The sequence below is a fragment of the Rattus rattus genome, chromosome 14 (assembly GCF_011064425.1).
Source record: "Rattus rattus isolate New Zealand chromosome 14, Rrattus_CSIRO_v1, whole genome shotgun sequence".
Lineage (NCBI taxonomy): Eukaryota > Metazoa > Chordata > Mammalia > Rodentia > Muridae > Rattus > Rattus rattus.
This window is the reverse complement of record NC_046167.1, coordinates 29,076,969-29,091,700: the sequence shown is the minus strand read 5'-3', so window position 1 is coordinate 29,091,700 and position 14,732 is coordinate 29,076,969. Positions and strand designations below refer to the sequence as shown.

The following is a 14,732-nucleotide window of genomic DNA, read 5'->3' as shown; positions in this document are numbered from 1 at the left end:
TTCCTGTAGTGTGGCAGGAAGGTTGCTGTTGTCAAGCGTGTCCCATTAGTGTTTAAAAGCAAACTGCCCACAGTTAGAGACTGAGCAGCAGGCGTTCCTGGTTGTGTCATGGAACTCATCTTCCTGAGGTTTTCTGAACTTTTATTCTACTTGCCCCTCCCTGGAGTGTATCGACAAGAACGGTAATGTCTAACAGAAAAATGGCGCCGTGACATCATCCAGTCTTTGCACAGTCCCCAGTTCTGTACTGAGCTTTAGCTTCCCACACTTCCATGGCCCTGTGCTCTCCTGCCCTGGTCGCTCACTGCTGTGGGAGGTGAGCACTGGGTAGGCTCTGGCCTTGGCTGCAGGGACATTTGCACTCTGGGGAGCGTTGCTTTTGTTTGTTCTACAGTTGCTTTCCATTCCATGCTTCACTAAACGGTCACTGTATTGTTGAAGAGGCGTCTTTGCCTAGGCCTATTCTTAAAACACCGGTTTCCCTGTGACTAGAACAATAACAACAGTAGGAAATCAATGGAGAAAAAGTTTATCTTTAATATCTGTGTTCTTATTAATAAACATACTTGAAAATACTGAGACTTGTGATAGGTACTACTAAATATGCACATAAGCCATTTTGCAAAGAAAGGAGTCTGTCTTGTGTTTCTAACCAGTTTGTTTTCCATTTGCCCTATCCATGTGCATGTGAACATATTTCATACCACTACACATGGAGTACAGCAGGTTGAGTGTGACCTATGCTCCACTTTGTGCTACGTTTTAGTTTCATTAATCCGTAGTCAGAGGTATTTGACTTGACCCTAGTTGCTCACAAATATAACTGCTGCTTCCATAGGCATCCCACTTTCTGCATCTGTGTGTGCTTATCTAGTTACATTGGGCTTGTAAGGCAAGAGGCAGAAATGGTGGTTATAGAGAAAGGAGACTAGCAGTGTGTGCTTCACTCCCACTGATCATATTAACAGTCCACTCTTCCATACATTAATTTGTGTTAAACATTGCCATCTCTTATCATTTCTATCTCTCTAATAATCTTTTTACTTATATTCCTATTTGAGTATTTTCTGATATTGATCTTACTGGCAAATGAATTACTTCTATTTTATATACTAACATTTTTATATACTAACATTTATTCTTTCCATGGTTTAAAATTTTTACATAGAGAGTTATGTTTTCTGTAAACATAATCTGACATGTAAGGACTTGTAGATACTTTCATGCTGGCTCTATATCTTCATAATAGAAGTAGTCACATCAGATAGATAAATTCTCAGGTTCTCTGGAGATCTTATGACTATTGTATTTTTGATGCTTAACATCAAATACTGAAAGATCTGTCTCTCTGTTTAACTGAATTCTTACTATAATAAAGTACTATTCCATCTGAAAAATATTAAATCCTTACATAATAAAAATGTTAGTTCTTTGCTTGTTAGGTTTTTCTACTCAGTTATTTAAGATAGTGCTTAAGGACAATATGTGCTTATGTTATTATGCATGTGCATAGATAGCACAATCTTTCTACCCTGTGTAGCTCCAGTTTGTCACACCACTCAGAGCTTGATGAAGATAAGGTGTCCTGGGAGGGAGACTTACGGAATACTCTTGCCATATCAAAGCTTTTCAGTATTTGTTTTCTTTATAGCATCTGAGTATCAGATTTGATAGAGAGAGGCTTCCAGACAGTATACAAAATGTCTTAGTATATAGTTTGCCCTAATTATGCAAATTGGGGAGAGAGCTCCGCTCCTTGGTAGCTGAGAGCCCTGCCCCCACTGCTTGCACAATGCTCACTGCCATTACCACAAGGCCTCTGGGCACTTGTTTTTTCTTCCTTTCTACACCCTTGCCTCACTTGGCCACTCTGAATCCTGTTATTTTTGCTTTCTAAGGCTTTCTCGGCCCTTGGATTTAATCCATATCTGTCTTTAGTAATCTCTAATTTTCTTGCCTTGCCCCATTAGAAAATAAAACCATAATATACAAAAGGATTGGCCTCTTTCATCTGATCAAAGATGAAGATCAATATATTTAGCACATATTTCTCATTTTGAAGATAAATACAAATAAAAGTTTAATGTCTGTTAAACTTTCACAGTTTATTATAATTTAGTACAGTTATTATAAATCTAGTCTAATACTATGGTCAAGATTTTGGATTTCACCCCCAAATTATCACACCAAAACATTTGTTTAAATGAATTAAAAATGCCAAAATTTTAACATCTGATCTTTTTCAAATTTTCACAAATTGCAAAATTACATTGTGTGTGTGTGTGTGTGTGTGTGTGTGTGTGTGTGTGTGTGTGTGTGTGTGTGTGTGTGTATGTGTGTGTGTGTGTGTGTGAATGAATGAATGAATGAGGGCACACAGCATTCTTGTACATCAGGAACAGCAGCTGTTTTCTGCTACCATGGAATTCTGGGATTAACCCCAGGCAGCTTTTCCAGCTGAACTATCTCACCCAAAAGCAGTTTTTGACATTGTTCTTAAGAATTCATACTAAATTGCCCTTTGCTAAGTCTAGAAATTAAATATTTAAAATTTCTGGCTCACAACTGATCTTTATGGAACTTTTTCAATTATGAAATGGTTTTGCTATCAATAGCTTTTTTTTTCTGATCCCTCTCTTTCGAAACAAAGATAAAAACAACAGTAAAGTTCTTTAAAGCCACAATTACACTTATACATAAACCACACGAAGACCATACAAAGAGAACTTCAGACCAATTTGTCTTGTGAATATCCATGTAAAAATACTCAATAAAATTCTCAAAACTGAGTACACCAAAATGATCATTAACAATGATCAAGTAGGCTTCATCCCAGGTATGTACGGAAATCCACTATATAAACAAACTCAAAGGCGGGAAAAAAAAACCAACATGATCATCTCATTAGATGCCGACGAAGCATTTGACAAAATTCAACACCTCTTTATGGTAAAACTCTTAGAAAGATCCGAAATTCAAAGCCCATACCTAAACATAGTAAAAGTCATATACAGCAAACCAATAGCCAACATCAAACTAAATGGAGAGAAACTTGAAGCTATCTTACTAAAATCAGGGACTAGATAAGGCTGCCCACTCTCTCCCTACTTATTCAATATAGTTCTTGAAGTTCTAGCCAGAGCAATCAGACAACAAAAGGAGGTCAAAGGGATACAGATTGGAAAAGAAGAAGTCAAAATACCACTATTTGCAGATGATATCATAATATATGTAAGTGAAAATCCCACCAGAGAACTCCTATGACTGATAAACAACTTCAGCATAATGGCTAGGTATAAAATTAACTCAAACAAATCAGTAGCCTTTCTCTACTCAAAGGATAAACAAGCTGAGAAAGAAATTAGGGAAACCTTCACAATAGTCACAAATGATATAAAATACCTCAGTGTGATTCTCACCAAGCAAGTGAAAGATCTGTATGGCAAGAATTTTAAGTCTCTGAAGAAAGAAATTGAAGAACATCTCAGAAGGTGGAAAGACCTTCCATGCTCATGGATTGGCAGGATTAATATAGTAAAAATGGCCATTTTGCTGAAAGCAATCTACACATTCAAGGCAATCCCCATCAAAATTCCAACTCCACTCTTCATAGAGTTAGAAAGAGCAATTTGCAGATTCATTTGGAATCATAAAAAGTCCAGGATAGCAAAATCTATTGTCAACAATGAAAGAACTTCTGGGGGAATCACCTGACCTCAAGCAGTTTTACAGAGCAATAGTAATAAAGACTGTATGGTATTGGTGCAGAGTCAGGCAAATAGATCAGTGGAATATACTTCCAGACCCAGAAATGAACCTACACACTTATGGTCACTTGATCTTTGACAAAGGAGCTAAAACCATCCAGTGGAAAAAAGATAGCATTTTCGACAAATGGTGCTGGTTCAACTGGAGGTCAGTGTGTAGAAGAATGCAAATCGATCCATTCTTATATTCCTGTACAAAGCTTAAGTCCAAGTGGATGAAGGATCTCTACGTAAAACCAGGTACACTGAAACTAATAGAAGAGAAAGTGGGGAAGAACCTCAAACACATGGGCATAGGGGAAACAGAACACCAAAGAATTATGTTCTAAGAACAACAATAAACAAATGGGACCTCCTAAAATTGCAAAGCTCTTGTAAGGCAAAGGATACTGTCAGTAGGAAAAAAAGGCAACCACCCGATTGGGGAAAGATCTTTCCCAGTCTTACTTCTGTTTGAGGGTTAATATTCAATATATACAAAGAACTCAAGAAATTAGACTCCAGAGAACCAAATAATCCTATTAAGAAATGGGGTACAGAGCTAAACAAAGAATTTTCAACTGAGGAATATTGAATGGCCCAGACACACTTAAAGAAATCTTCAACATCCTTATTCATCAGGGAAATGCAAATCAAAAAAACCCTCAGATTCCACTTCACACCAGTCAGAATGGCTAAGATCAAAACCTCAGGTGACAGCAGATACTGGTGAGGATGTGGAGAAAGAGGAACACTCCTCCGTTGTTGGTGGGATTGCAAACTGGTGCAACCACTCTGAAAATCAGTCTGGAGTTTCCTCAGAAAATTAGACCTAGTACTACCTGAGGACCCAGCTATACCACTCTTGGGCATATACCCAAAAGATGCTCCAACATATAACAAGGACACATGCTCCACTATGTTCATAGCAGCCTTATTTATAGTAACCAGAAGCTGGAAAAAAAACCCAGATGCCCTTCAACAGAGGAATGGATAGAAAAAAATTGGTACATTTACACAATGGAGAACTACTCAGCTAATAAAAACATTGACTTCATGAAATTCTTAGGCAAATGGGTGGAACTAGAAAATATCATCCTGAGTGAGGTAACCAATCACAAAAAAAACACACATGTACTCACTGATAAATGGATATTAGCCCCAAAACTCGGATTACCCAAGATACAGTTAATTCACAGATCATATGGAACTTAAGAAGAATAGAGACCAAAGTGTGGATGCTTCAGTCTTTCTTAGAAGGGGGAAGAAAATTCTCACGGGAGGAAATGTGGAGAGAAAGTGTGGAGCAGACTGAAGAAAAGGTCATCCATAGAGTGCCACACATGGGGATCCATCCCATATGCATTTACCAAACCAGACATTTATTTTGGATGCCAAGAAGTGCATGCTGACAGGAGCCTGATATAGCTGTCTCCTGAGAGGCTCTGCCAGAGCCTGACAGATACAGAGGTGGATGCTTGCAGCCAGCCATTGGACTGAGGACAGGGTCCCCAGTGGAGGAGTTAGAGAGAGGACTGAAGGAGCTGAAGGGGTTTGCATCCCCATAGACATAAGAACGATATTAACCAACCAGACACCCCAGAGCTCACAGGGAGCTCCCTGAGTGACCCATGGGTGCAGCCTCATATGTAGCAGACCCTGGCCTTGTTGGACATCAATGGGTGGAGAGGTCCTTGGTCCTGGGAAGACTAGATGCCCCAGTGAAGGGGAATTCCAGAGTGGGGAGGTGGGAGGGAATGGGTGGGTGGGTGGAGGAGCACCCTTATAGAAGCAGGGGGAGGGGTGATGGGGTAGAACATTTTTGGATGGGAATCCTGGAAAGGGGATAACATTTGAAATGTAAATAAATAAAATATCCAATAAAATAGAATAAAAGAACAACAATAAAGAAAAATCAAAACAAAAAACTAGAATATTTAAATGTTTTACATGATGGAATTCTGAGAATTCCAGTATTGTGGATACTGAATGCTGATAATTTATTATTTCTTTGTATGTAAGTAAATTGTTTTAAATTTTATCCCAGAATAACTTGTCTTTTTGTAGCATAATTTGTATGTGTTTGCCTGCATTTATTTCTGAGTACCAAGTGCATATTTGGACATAAAAGGACATTAGATTCCCCTGGAACTGTAGTTAACAGACTATTGTGATTGACTACATTGGGAACTAGGAACTGAACCCTGGTCTTTACGTGCCCCAAGTACTCTTATCTTCTGAGTCATCTCTATATCCTGTATTTTACCTTTTAGAATAAAATTATCTTAAATAGAGTCAGATTTAAGTCTGTGACTACTTGATAATATATGCTTTCATGGCTTTTGATGAAATTGATTTCACATGTGTTTAAAAATCTTAAGTCCAACATAACAAAAACCCCTTTATTTAGTTGCATTCATTATGGTGGGGTGAAACCAGTTACATTCTTCTGTGGTGGCAGAATTTGACACTTGTGTCATGGATCCCAGTGGACTTCTTTTACAAACTTGAGCCTTGTTTACTTATTATAGTTTTGTCATGATTATTAAAAGTCACCACAGTCTTTATCAGTTACAATCTGCTTTAGAAGGCTGCTTGGTGAAGCTTTATAATTGCCTTTTACGACTTGAGCATACATGCAAATTGAGTGATTTGCAAGAAACTTTGAAGCCTCAGGAATTAAAAGAGAGAAATTGGGTTTCCACTACAATTTCTGTTCAAAAAGTTTACCTGTGTTATGTCTTCATCTAATCAAATGTAGCAGAGCTAGGGGTAGCGTTCTTGCTGCTGTGAATCTGGGAGCAAGGATGGTACATTCATATTTGAAGGAATGGCCTATGTTCAGAGCTCTTTATCTGAAGTGAATTTCCTCTTGTGTCTTGTGAGACTCTGCAGTTCCTTACATACTCTGTTGTCTTAACAGCATTCTTCTCTCCATATTGCTGGCACCTCTAGTTGCTGTTTCAGAATTCCTCTCCAATCTTAAAAGCATCTTAGAGGTTATGAACACGGTTGATGTTGGCAGGAGTTTGTGCTTGCTCCACAGCAAAACTGAGGTTTGCACAAGATCCTGGCAGCTAAGATGAGGTTTGGCTATACGTCTTCACTGTCATCTAGGTCACCTTACATCAGTGGCCCAGATCGGAAATATTTAATGCACCTTTAACTGGGCTGTATAGAGATACGTAACTGAATGGGCCTGGGTGCTTTTACAACTTTAGCAGCCCTTTCACAATAATGCAGATAATAATCAGCAGATCCAGCTCTGTAAGGGCCTAGAAGCCTTGGAGCATAATTGAGGGGTGGAAAGAGGACCAGAAAGGACTCAGGCCCCTGGAAGGAGAGGAAATTAGTCGTCGTCCCCCCAACCCCCATGTTCTGACTTCTTTCTCTCCCTCTTTCCCTTCCTCCTTTCTTCCTTTTCCCCTTCTTCTCCCTTTTCCTCTCTGTAATGTTTTGTTTTATATATTTTAACTATGAGAAAATGAGCATTCTTTTTAAAAGATAACTTTAAAATCCCTGTCCTCAGATAAGATACTCCAGTATCTCTCTTTAAATCATTGGCCCTCATCTTCATTTCTTCATCAGAATAACTTAGGAAGATTTGTTTTTTCCTGTTCCCAACCTAGATTGATTCAGTCAGAACCTTTAGGGAGTAGGCATAAATTTCCTGGGTAATTTGATTGTATAGCTGAAGTTAAGAATCATGACTTTCAAAGAAATATATTATGTATGATAAAAATTGTGAGACTCTAAGGGCAAAAAACCTCTTGTGATTTTTTAAGAGATGACCTAATATTAATTGATCTTTACTTATGTAACATGAGTAAAGATATGTTATATTTAAGCTTTACATGTTTTTAATGTGTTTTTGACTTGCTTAAATATGTTCAGTAGCACTGAAGATATGCTATTTAGTAATAATTGCCTGTCATTTCTAGGATACAGCTGGTCAAGAAAGATTCAGAACATTAACTCCCAGCTATTATAGAGGTGCACAGGGAGTTATATTAGGTAAGTAATTTACTTTAATATACTGTTTAAAATACTATCCATTGGCGTTTCTAATCTAGGAAAATCAGCATTTTCATTTTCTTTAGGTCTACTTTTTTATGTTTGTGTGTTCAGATATATGTACTTTTAAGTGATAGAGACTTTATTTGATATTATAGAACATTAAACTAAACATTTTTTCAACTCTGTAGAAATTTTAAAAAGAGAAGACTATTATCTTTGGTTTAAAAAATGTTGATGAGAATATAAATTGAAACTGAACCCCCATATGTCCTAGAGCATTATCAAAACTAGTCTTCATTTTTTAGTAAATTAATAACACTTACTTCAATCTGTAAAGAGAGTATTTGTTACTAAGTAAAATCTGTTTTTTATCAAAAAGTAGCACTAAACACCATATGGATTCATATTCAATCAAAATAGGAAACCAGAAAATTTGGTTTTCAGATAATCTGCTAAGAAGTTCATAGACATCCTCCATTTGGCTGTGCTGTTTTTAAGGGTAGCAAACAGTTTGAAGTCGAGGCTCTTTATGATGCAAGACGACACAAGACAAAAGTGACAGGGAGGAAGCCATGCAGGATCACATTCACTCAGGTTCTGTTGTAGTTAGTGCTTCTCTTTCTGTGAGGAAACACCATGACCGAAAGCAAGCTGGGAGGAAAGGATTCATCTGGCTTACATTTCTGCATCACTGTCCATCACTGGAGACAGTCAGGATAGGAACCTAGAGACAGGAGCTGATCAGAAGCCATGGAGGATGCTGCTTACTGGCTTGCTTCCTGTGGCTTGCTCTGCCTGTAGGCAATACCTACAGTGATCTGGGCCCTCCCCATCAGTCACTATTTAGGAAAATGCCCTCCAGGCTCGCCCTCAGCCTGATCTTATGGAGGCGTTTTCTCAATCGAGGTTCCCTCCTCGCAGATAACTCTAGCTTGTGTCACAGTGACATAAAACTAGGAAGCACAATAACTACACCTACTTTTTAAGTTGAAAATTCTGATCCTTGTTATAAAAAAATTAGAGGTTAGCAGATGTTTGAAGTCATACCGTATTTTGATATCTTATTAAGATTTAGATTAAGATACATTGTGCTTGAATGACCTCCCCTTATCAAGCTGCGGTTTTGTTGTAACTGATTGTCAGTTGTAACAGGATATAATTTCCCTTCTGTCACTATGTTAGCTTTTAGTGACTATAAAAGTAAGTCATTGTTCTTATTTTGTGTGACTTTTAAATTAGTGGTTTTGCTTTTATTTCAGTCTATGATGTCACAAGAAGAGACACCTTTGTTAAACTGGATAATTGGTTAAATGAATTGGAAACATACTGTACAAGAAATGACATAGTAAACATGCTAGTTGGAAATAAAATTGATAAGGTAAAAAAGCAGACACTGGACATTCGGGTAGCTCTTTTGTGGGAGGGGAGAGGAGGAGGAGATAAGAGATTTGAACCCAACACTTTTGCATGTTAAACACATGTTCTACCATGGAGCTATAAGCCAACCTGTTTTAGTTTTGTCTTGTTAACTTGCCCAGGCTGGTCCCTAAATTAAAATCCTCTTGGCCTTGTAATTAAATGGGAGTACAGTTTGTGTGCAGCACCCAAGCAGGTAGCAGCTTTAAAACACACTGATTTTGTCTTGTAGGAAAACCGTGAAGTCGATAGAAATGAAGGCTTGAAATTTGCACGCAAGCATTCTATGTTGTTCATAGGTAAGTGTATAAGGGACCATTTCCAGTCTTAAGGAATAATTTTTAAGTAGTGATTTTGCTGAGTTATTTCCTTAAGGAACCATAAAATATATGTAGTTCATCGTTGTCTTACGATACAAAATCTAACAGGAGAATGAGATTCCTTTTCTCTCGTTTCCACTAGTACACAGGGCATTAGCACCATCTGGGAATTTCTTACTAAAAGAAATGCTTCACCCCAGGCCCCACCCCAGGTTTTGAATTGGAACCTAAATTTCAGTGGCATGTTTGTATGGTTTCTATGCACTAAAAATTTGAGGCACGAGGTTGACAAACTAAAACATGGACCATTCTGCCATTTATTAAGTACAGGAATGCTTGTTAATGTACTTAGTACGTTTGGCTGCTTCTGTGCTACGTGAATGTTTGGTCTCTTCAAGTTATATGGCTCACAAAGCCAAAATTACTCTCTAGCCTTTTGCAGACGTTTGTCACCCTTTCTAGACTGTATCTGAGTCGCCTGTGAACTTGTTTCTGTGCTGTCACAGGACCAAGTGTTTCTTAAATGTAAGCTCAGGTTGGAGGGCGGCTCAGCAGTAAAGGCGCTTACACTCCTGCAGAAGACCTAAGTTGGATTCCCAGCACCTGTGTAGGTGACTCCTAGATCCAGAGAGTTCCTTTGGCTTCTGCCAGCACCAGCACATGAGTTTGCATGTACAAAGGAACACGCACACGCACACGCACACACACACACACACACACACACACACACACACAGTCTTGTTTAAAACAATTACCCACACTGACTGCTGACTCTGATGTGACAGCAAATTTTGGAATTCCTGACCTAGTAAATCTGTGTTACTCAGAGAATAGGGACTTGCAGACTTCTGTGTAGACAGCAGAGTGTAGTAAGGGGCTGGTGTGCTGCTGTTCTGAAGGGAATCGATGGCACCTTTACTTTTGATTGCTGCATGTCCCACATCTCCATGAATCTTTCCACTTTTCCCGAGCGTGGAGGATAGAACACTAAACAGACAGACCAAAGCTCCGTCCTGGAGGATAGAACACTGAACAGATAGACAAAAGCTCCCTCCTGGAGCTCTCTTTCTAGCATACAAAGCAGGTTTAACAAGTAAGGAGTGCTATGCAGGAATGCAAGGTGGCAAGAAGGACAGATAGTGACCACTCAGGGAAAGCTTTTAACTCGTCGTGCTGCTGTTCAGAAATGTCAGTGTAACACCTAGATGTGGAGACAGTAGCAAGGATTTCCAGAGGTTGGTAGTGTATTTTAGAACAGTGAAAGTAAGAAGCTGCTGCTTCTCTCGATGTGGCCCAGAGGAATGAAGCCAGTGCTGTCATTCCCAGTGGGTCATGGAAAGTTGACATCTTTGGGAGGTATTGTGAGTGTCAAAACTGACAGGATACGTGGAAAACTTGGATGAGGACATCAAGGAAAGAGAATGGTTAAAGACACCTCCAAGTTTTTAGCTGGGTCAAGAAGTAGGTGGCTTATACTCCTGTTATCTGTTATGGCAGACTGAGATAAAGCAGATTGCTGTGGGGAAGTGGGAATCAAGAACTTTACTCAGACACAGGACAAGATAGTGTTCAGATATCTGGTAGACAGGCTAGTTGATTAGGTGGCATTTAAAATGTGTGATTGGCATGATTATTTCAAGAATGTGGATCCAAAAGGGCTGAAGATTGACCTATAGGATACTCCAGTCAGGGCCAGCAGAAAGGCCGTGAGTGACATGCCACTGAGACAGGAGAATTACTAGGAATATTAACTGTTCTGGGAGTCACAGGAACAAGAGGGATTTGATTTGTAATACCAGATGCCAGGGACATCAGGTGAGGTCAGTGTGTCAACTTGACCAGAGGAGCCAGTGCTGACGATTGCTAAAGGAATCCTCTTAATGGAGTCGTGGAAACCAAAGCCAGGTTAGATGGCGCCTGCCTCTGCACACAGCACACCTCACGGTTTCAGGTACCGTGACCAGTCTTGCTCTGCAGGCATGAGAACAAGATGGTTAAAATGTTTAAGTTTATTATTGGTTATTGTTGATAATTTTCTAGCATTGTGCTGAATTTAAAAGTTGGCTTATCATAGGTGTGTACATGTAGGCGTGTCCTGGTACACGCTCTGCTTGCATGGGATTGGCTGTTCCAGCTGAGGAAAGCTCGTGAAGTGAGACAGGGAAAACAGCATATGAAGCAGCATGTGGGACAGCACTCTGGCCTGAGTTCCATGGAGGATAGAGACACTGGCGGGCGGGCGGGGACAGGCTCCTAAAGGAGCTCTAGGACAAGATTGGCTGGTTAATGAGATGGAATGTATGAGCAGACACTGAGGTGGAGTGACAGTGTTAAAACAGAGAGTACGTGAGCCTTCACAAAATGAGAAGGAGCGGGCTTCTGGGAGCTGGAGAAGGGCTGCTCTGGGCAGCAGCATGGTTAGCTCACCTTTCCACAGAGTAATAGGACAAACAGAAAGCTTGTAAACTTTAATAATGGGATGACCAGAGAATCCTTGCCAAATTGGTTCTCGATCCTTACTCCCAAATATCTTTTTTCACACTAGATAAGGGGCTGAAGTTTTAGCTCTGTGGTAGAGCACACATGCCTGTATGCTCAAAGCCCTATATTCAATCTTTAGTAGTAAAGAACTGAAACAGACACCGGAGCATCAGCTGGGTTGGAGTAGTGAAGAAGGAAGGCAAGTAGTCTCCTTAGACAGTGAGAAAGACAGGAGATAAGCACTGGGCGTAGAGGGCTGTGAGAACACAGAAACTGGCCAGTGTGCTTGGCTATTGGCACTTCATGTGAATAATTACTTAGTTACACTTTCAGAAAAGTCAAGTTAATCATTTGTGTTGGAGTTTCCTTATTTTAAAGTTGAGATGCTATCTGCATTGGCGGCTCATTTGAAGGATTCGCTGGAAACCTAAGAAAAATACTTAAGACACAGTAGGGTCTTACAAGTGGTAATTGCCGTATAACCCTAAGGGCTAAGCTGAGAAACTAGTGATCAGAGTTGAAATAGCTCTGGGGGAGTGGAGGAAATTTACTAATGTAGCAAAATTTTCTGATTTGATTGTTAGTATCTTATAGGTTTCTATTATACCATAATTCTCTAGAAACGCACGAGACTATGTATAATAAAAAACATACTGTGGTCCTTTTCCTTGACTTTTAGAGGCAAGTGCAAAAACCTGTGATGGTGTTCAGTGTGCCTTTGAGGAGCTGGTTGAAAAGATCATCCAGACACCCGGACTGTGGGAAAGTGAGAACCAGAACAAAGGAGTCAAGCTGTCACACAGGGAGGAGAGCCACGGAGGAGGAGCCTGTGGCGGTTACTGTTCTGTGCTATAAACTCTGGGAAGTCGTCTCTTGCATATTTGATCGGATAGTGATATCTCTCTGTATATAAACTCTTAACTGCTAATAGGGACCTTGCAGTTTGCACATAATTGTTTTTATCATGGCAGTGAGTATTTGCAAGAAACCCCTCGTTGGCTTTCCCAGGTGAAGCGGTGTGGTAAGCATGCACAGTTTGCAGTCTATGGGGTTTTTTGAGGGGGGGTTGTTTTTGTTTTTGTTTTTGGTGTTTTTTGTTTTGGGTTTTTATGTAACGTAAAATAGATGTACCTTCATGAGTACATTTGATTTTATGATTTACATTTATCATGTCATTTTAAAAACATCTGTCTAGAATGTGTTGCTGCAAGTCTGCTTTTGTTTTCCCTTTTGCTTAATTACTGAATTACTTGGTATGTAGAACTAGAACCATGGGGAGGTTCCCCTTGAGGAATAACAAAGCATGATTCACAGCTTTTCTAGGATGTTTTAGAGTCTTAGTACTAAGTAAAATTCTCAGTTCAGAATATAGCCCAGGCCAATTCCTAATTAAATCTCTATTTGTTCTGATGATGCTTCCAAAATAGTATTGCTAATTTAAGGAAGTTTGGTATTTACTTTACTCCATGATTAGCTCAGTTATCCAGACATTAACCCCGTGTTGCACACACTGGGTTCCTGGTTTTGGTGCAGTGTTTTGGTTACATGGCATCAGGCAGGCTTTCCGCCATTTGGGTTTCAGAAGAACGTAAACAGTGAATTACAGCTCCTTTAATATTCCACTTTAAAACCAACGTGCTTTTCACACGTGTTGGTAGTGTTTGTCCAGGTGCCTCAGGTGTAACTTGTTGTGTAATGACTGTCTGTATCTTATGGCTTCCATAAATAGCTAGTTGCTATTCAGAAACACATTTTTGTGATTTGAAGATGGGGAAGGGAAACACTATAAATGACAATTTGAGAAATGTCTGTTGTTCCAAACTCTGACTGGCGGGGAGATGCTATTGCAGTGAGATCGTTGATAAGTTACTGTAACAAGTAGCCACTAGTTTGTTAAAAACCAACCTGTACAGATTAATAAACTTTTTCCACAATATTCAGTTTTCTAACTCCTCGTTACGGTACATTGTATGTCGTCTCACTCATACACTATTTCATTTCTTTGACCTCTGCTATTTATGCTCCGTAAGTAAAATGTACTTAGACTTGTCACTGTATTGTCCCTTATAAGACTCTGATGTTAATTTTTACAGTTTATTATCTATGTACAATGGTAAATGATAATACTTTGTGTACCTTTGCAATATGGGTGTTGATGGGTTTACTTCAGATTGGTTTCTTTCTGAACAGGGTGTCTTCATATGGAAACCTCACATTACGTCATTTATACTTGGTAGTCTACATGTGATTAGAGCTTTTATACATTCTGTATATTTTTATTAAATGTAAGACTTTTGCTTCTATACTGTTAGAAGGTAGCTCACACATGCATTTATAATTTAGTCACGTTACATTAAATATTAGATTTACGTACATTTGTGTCTTGTCTGTCTTAATAAGATTTCTGCTTGTTCTTGCTCTGAGTTATGTTGTCTTTATTACCATTGGATTATCATCTTGATTTGATCAGAATTGGAGTATATGAGTGACATGAATATAACTTTTAAAATTTGACTGTGATATCTGGAGAGATGGTTCATTGGGCAAAGAACTTGTTGCAGAGCTTGGAGACTGGAGTTTGCATCCCTAAAACTCACCTCAGGTGTCACGTGACGATAGCAGCCGACTCTCGCTCTAAGCAGAAAGTAGTCGGAGGCTCCAGGATCAAGCAGGCAAGCTAGAGTGGTCATGTTGGCAAGCTTTGGGCTTAATTGAGAGTTGGCTTCAAAGAATAAAGCTGAGAACAATTGAA

General features: G+C 39.3%; 1 protein-coding gene across 1 annotated transcript in view; it reads left to right on the top strand.

Moving 5' to 3' along the window:
* Nucleotides 1-14,403, top strand: part of Rab18 (RAB18, member RAS oncogene family) — a 32,394-nt gene extending 17,991 nt beyond the window's left edge. Inside the window, exons 4-7 of the mRNA XM_032884183.1 lie at nucleotides 7,688-7,760; nucleotides 9,023-9,141; nucleotides 9,412-9,478; nucleotides 12,660-14,403. Of these exons, the coding sequence (XP_032740074.1) occupies nucleotides 7,688-7,760; nucleotides 9,023-9,141; nucleotides 9,412-9,478; nucleotides 12,660-12,835 (435 nt within the window). The 3' untranslated portion in view covers nucleotides 12,836-14,403. The remainder of the gene's footprint in view (nucleotides 1-7,687; nucleotides 7,761-9,022; nucleotides 9,142-9,411; nucleotides 9,479-12,659) is intronic.
* The last annotated feature ends 329 nt before the right edge of the window (nucleotides 14,404-14,732 follow it).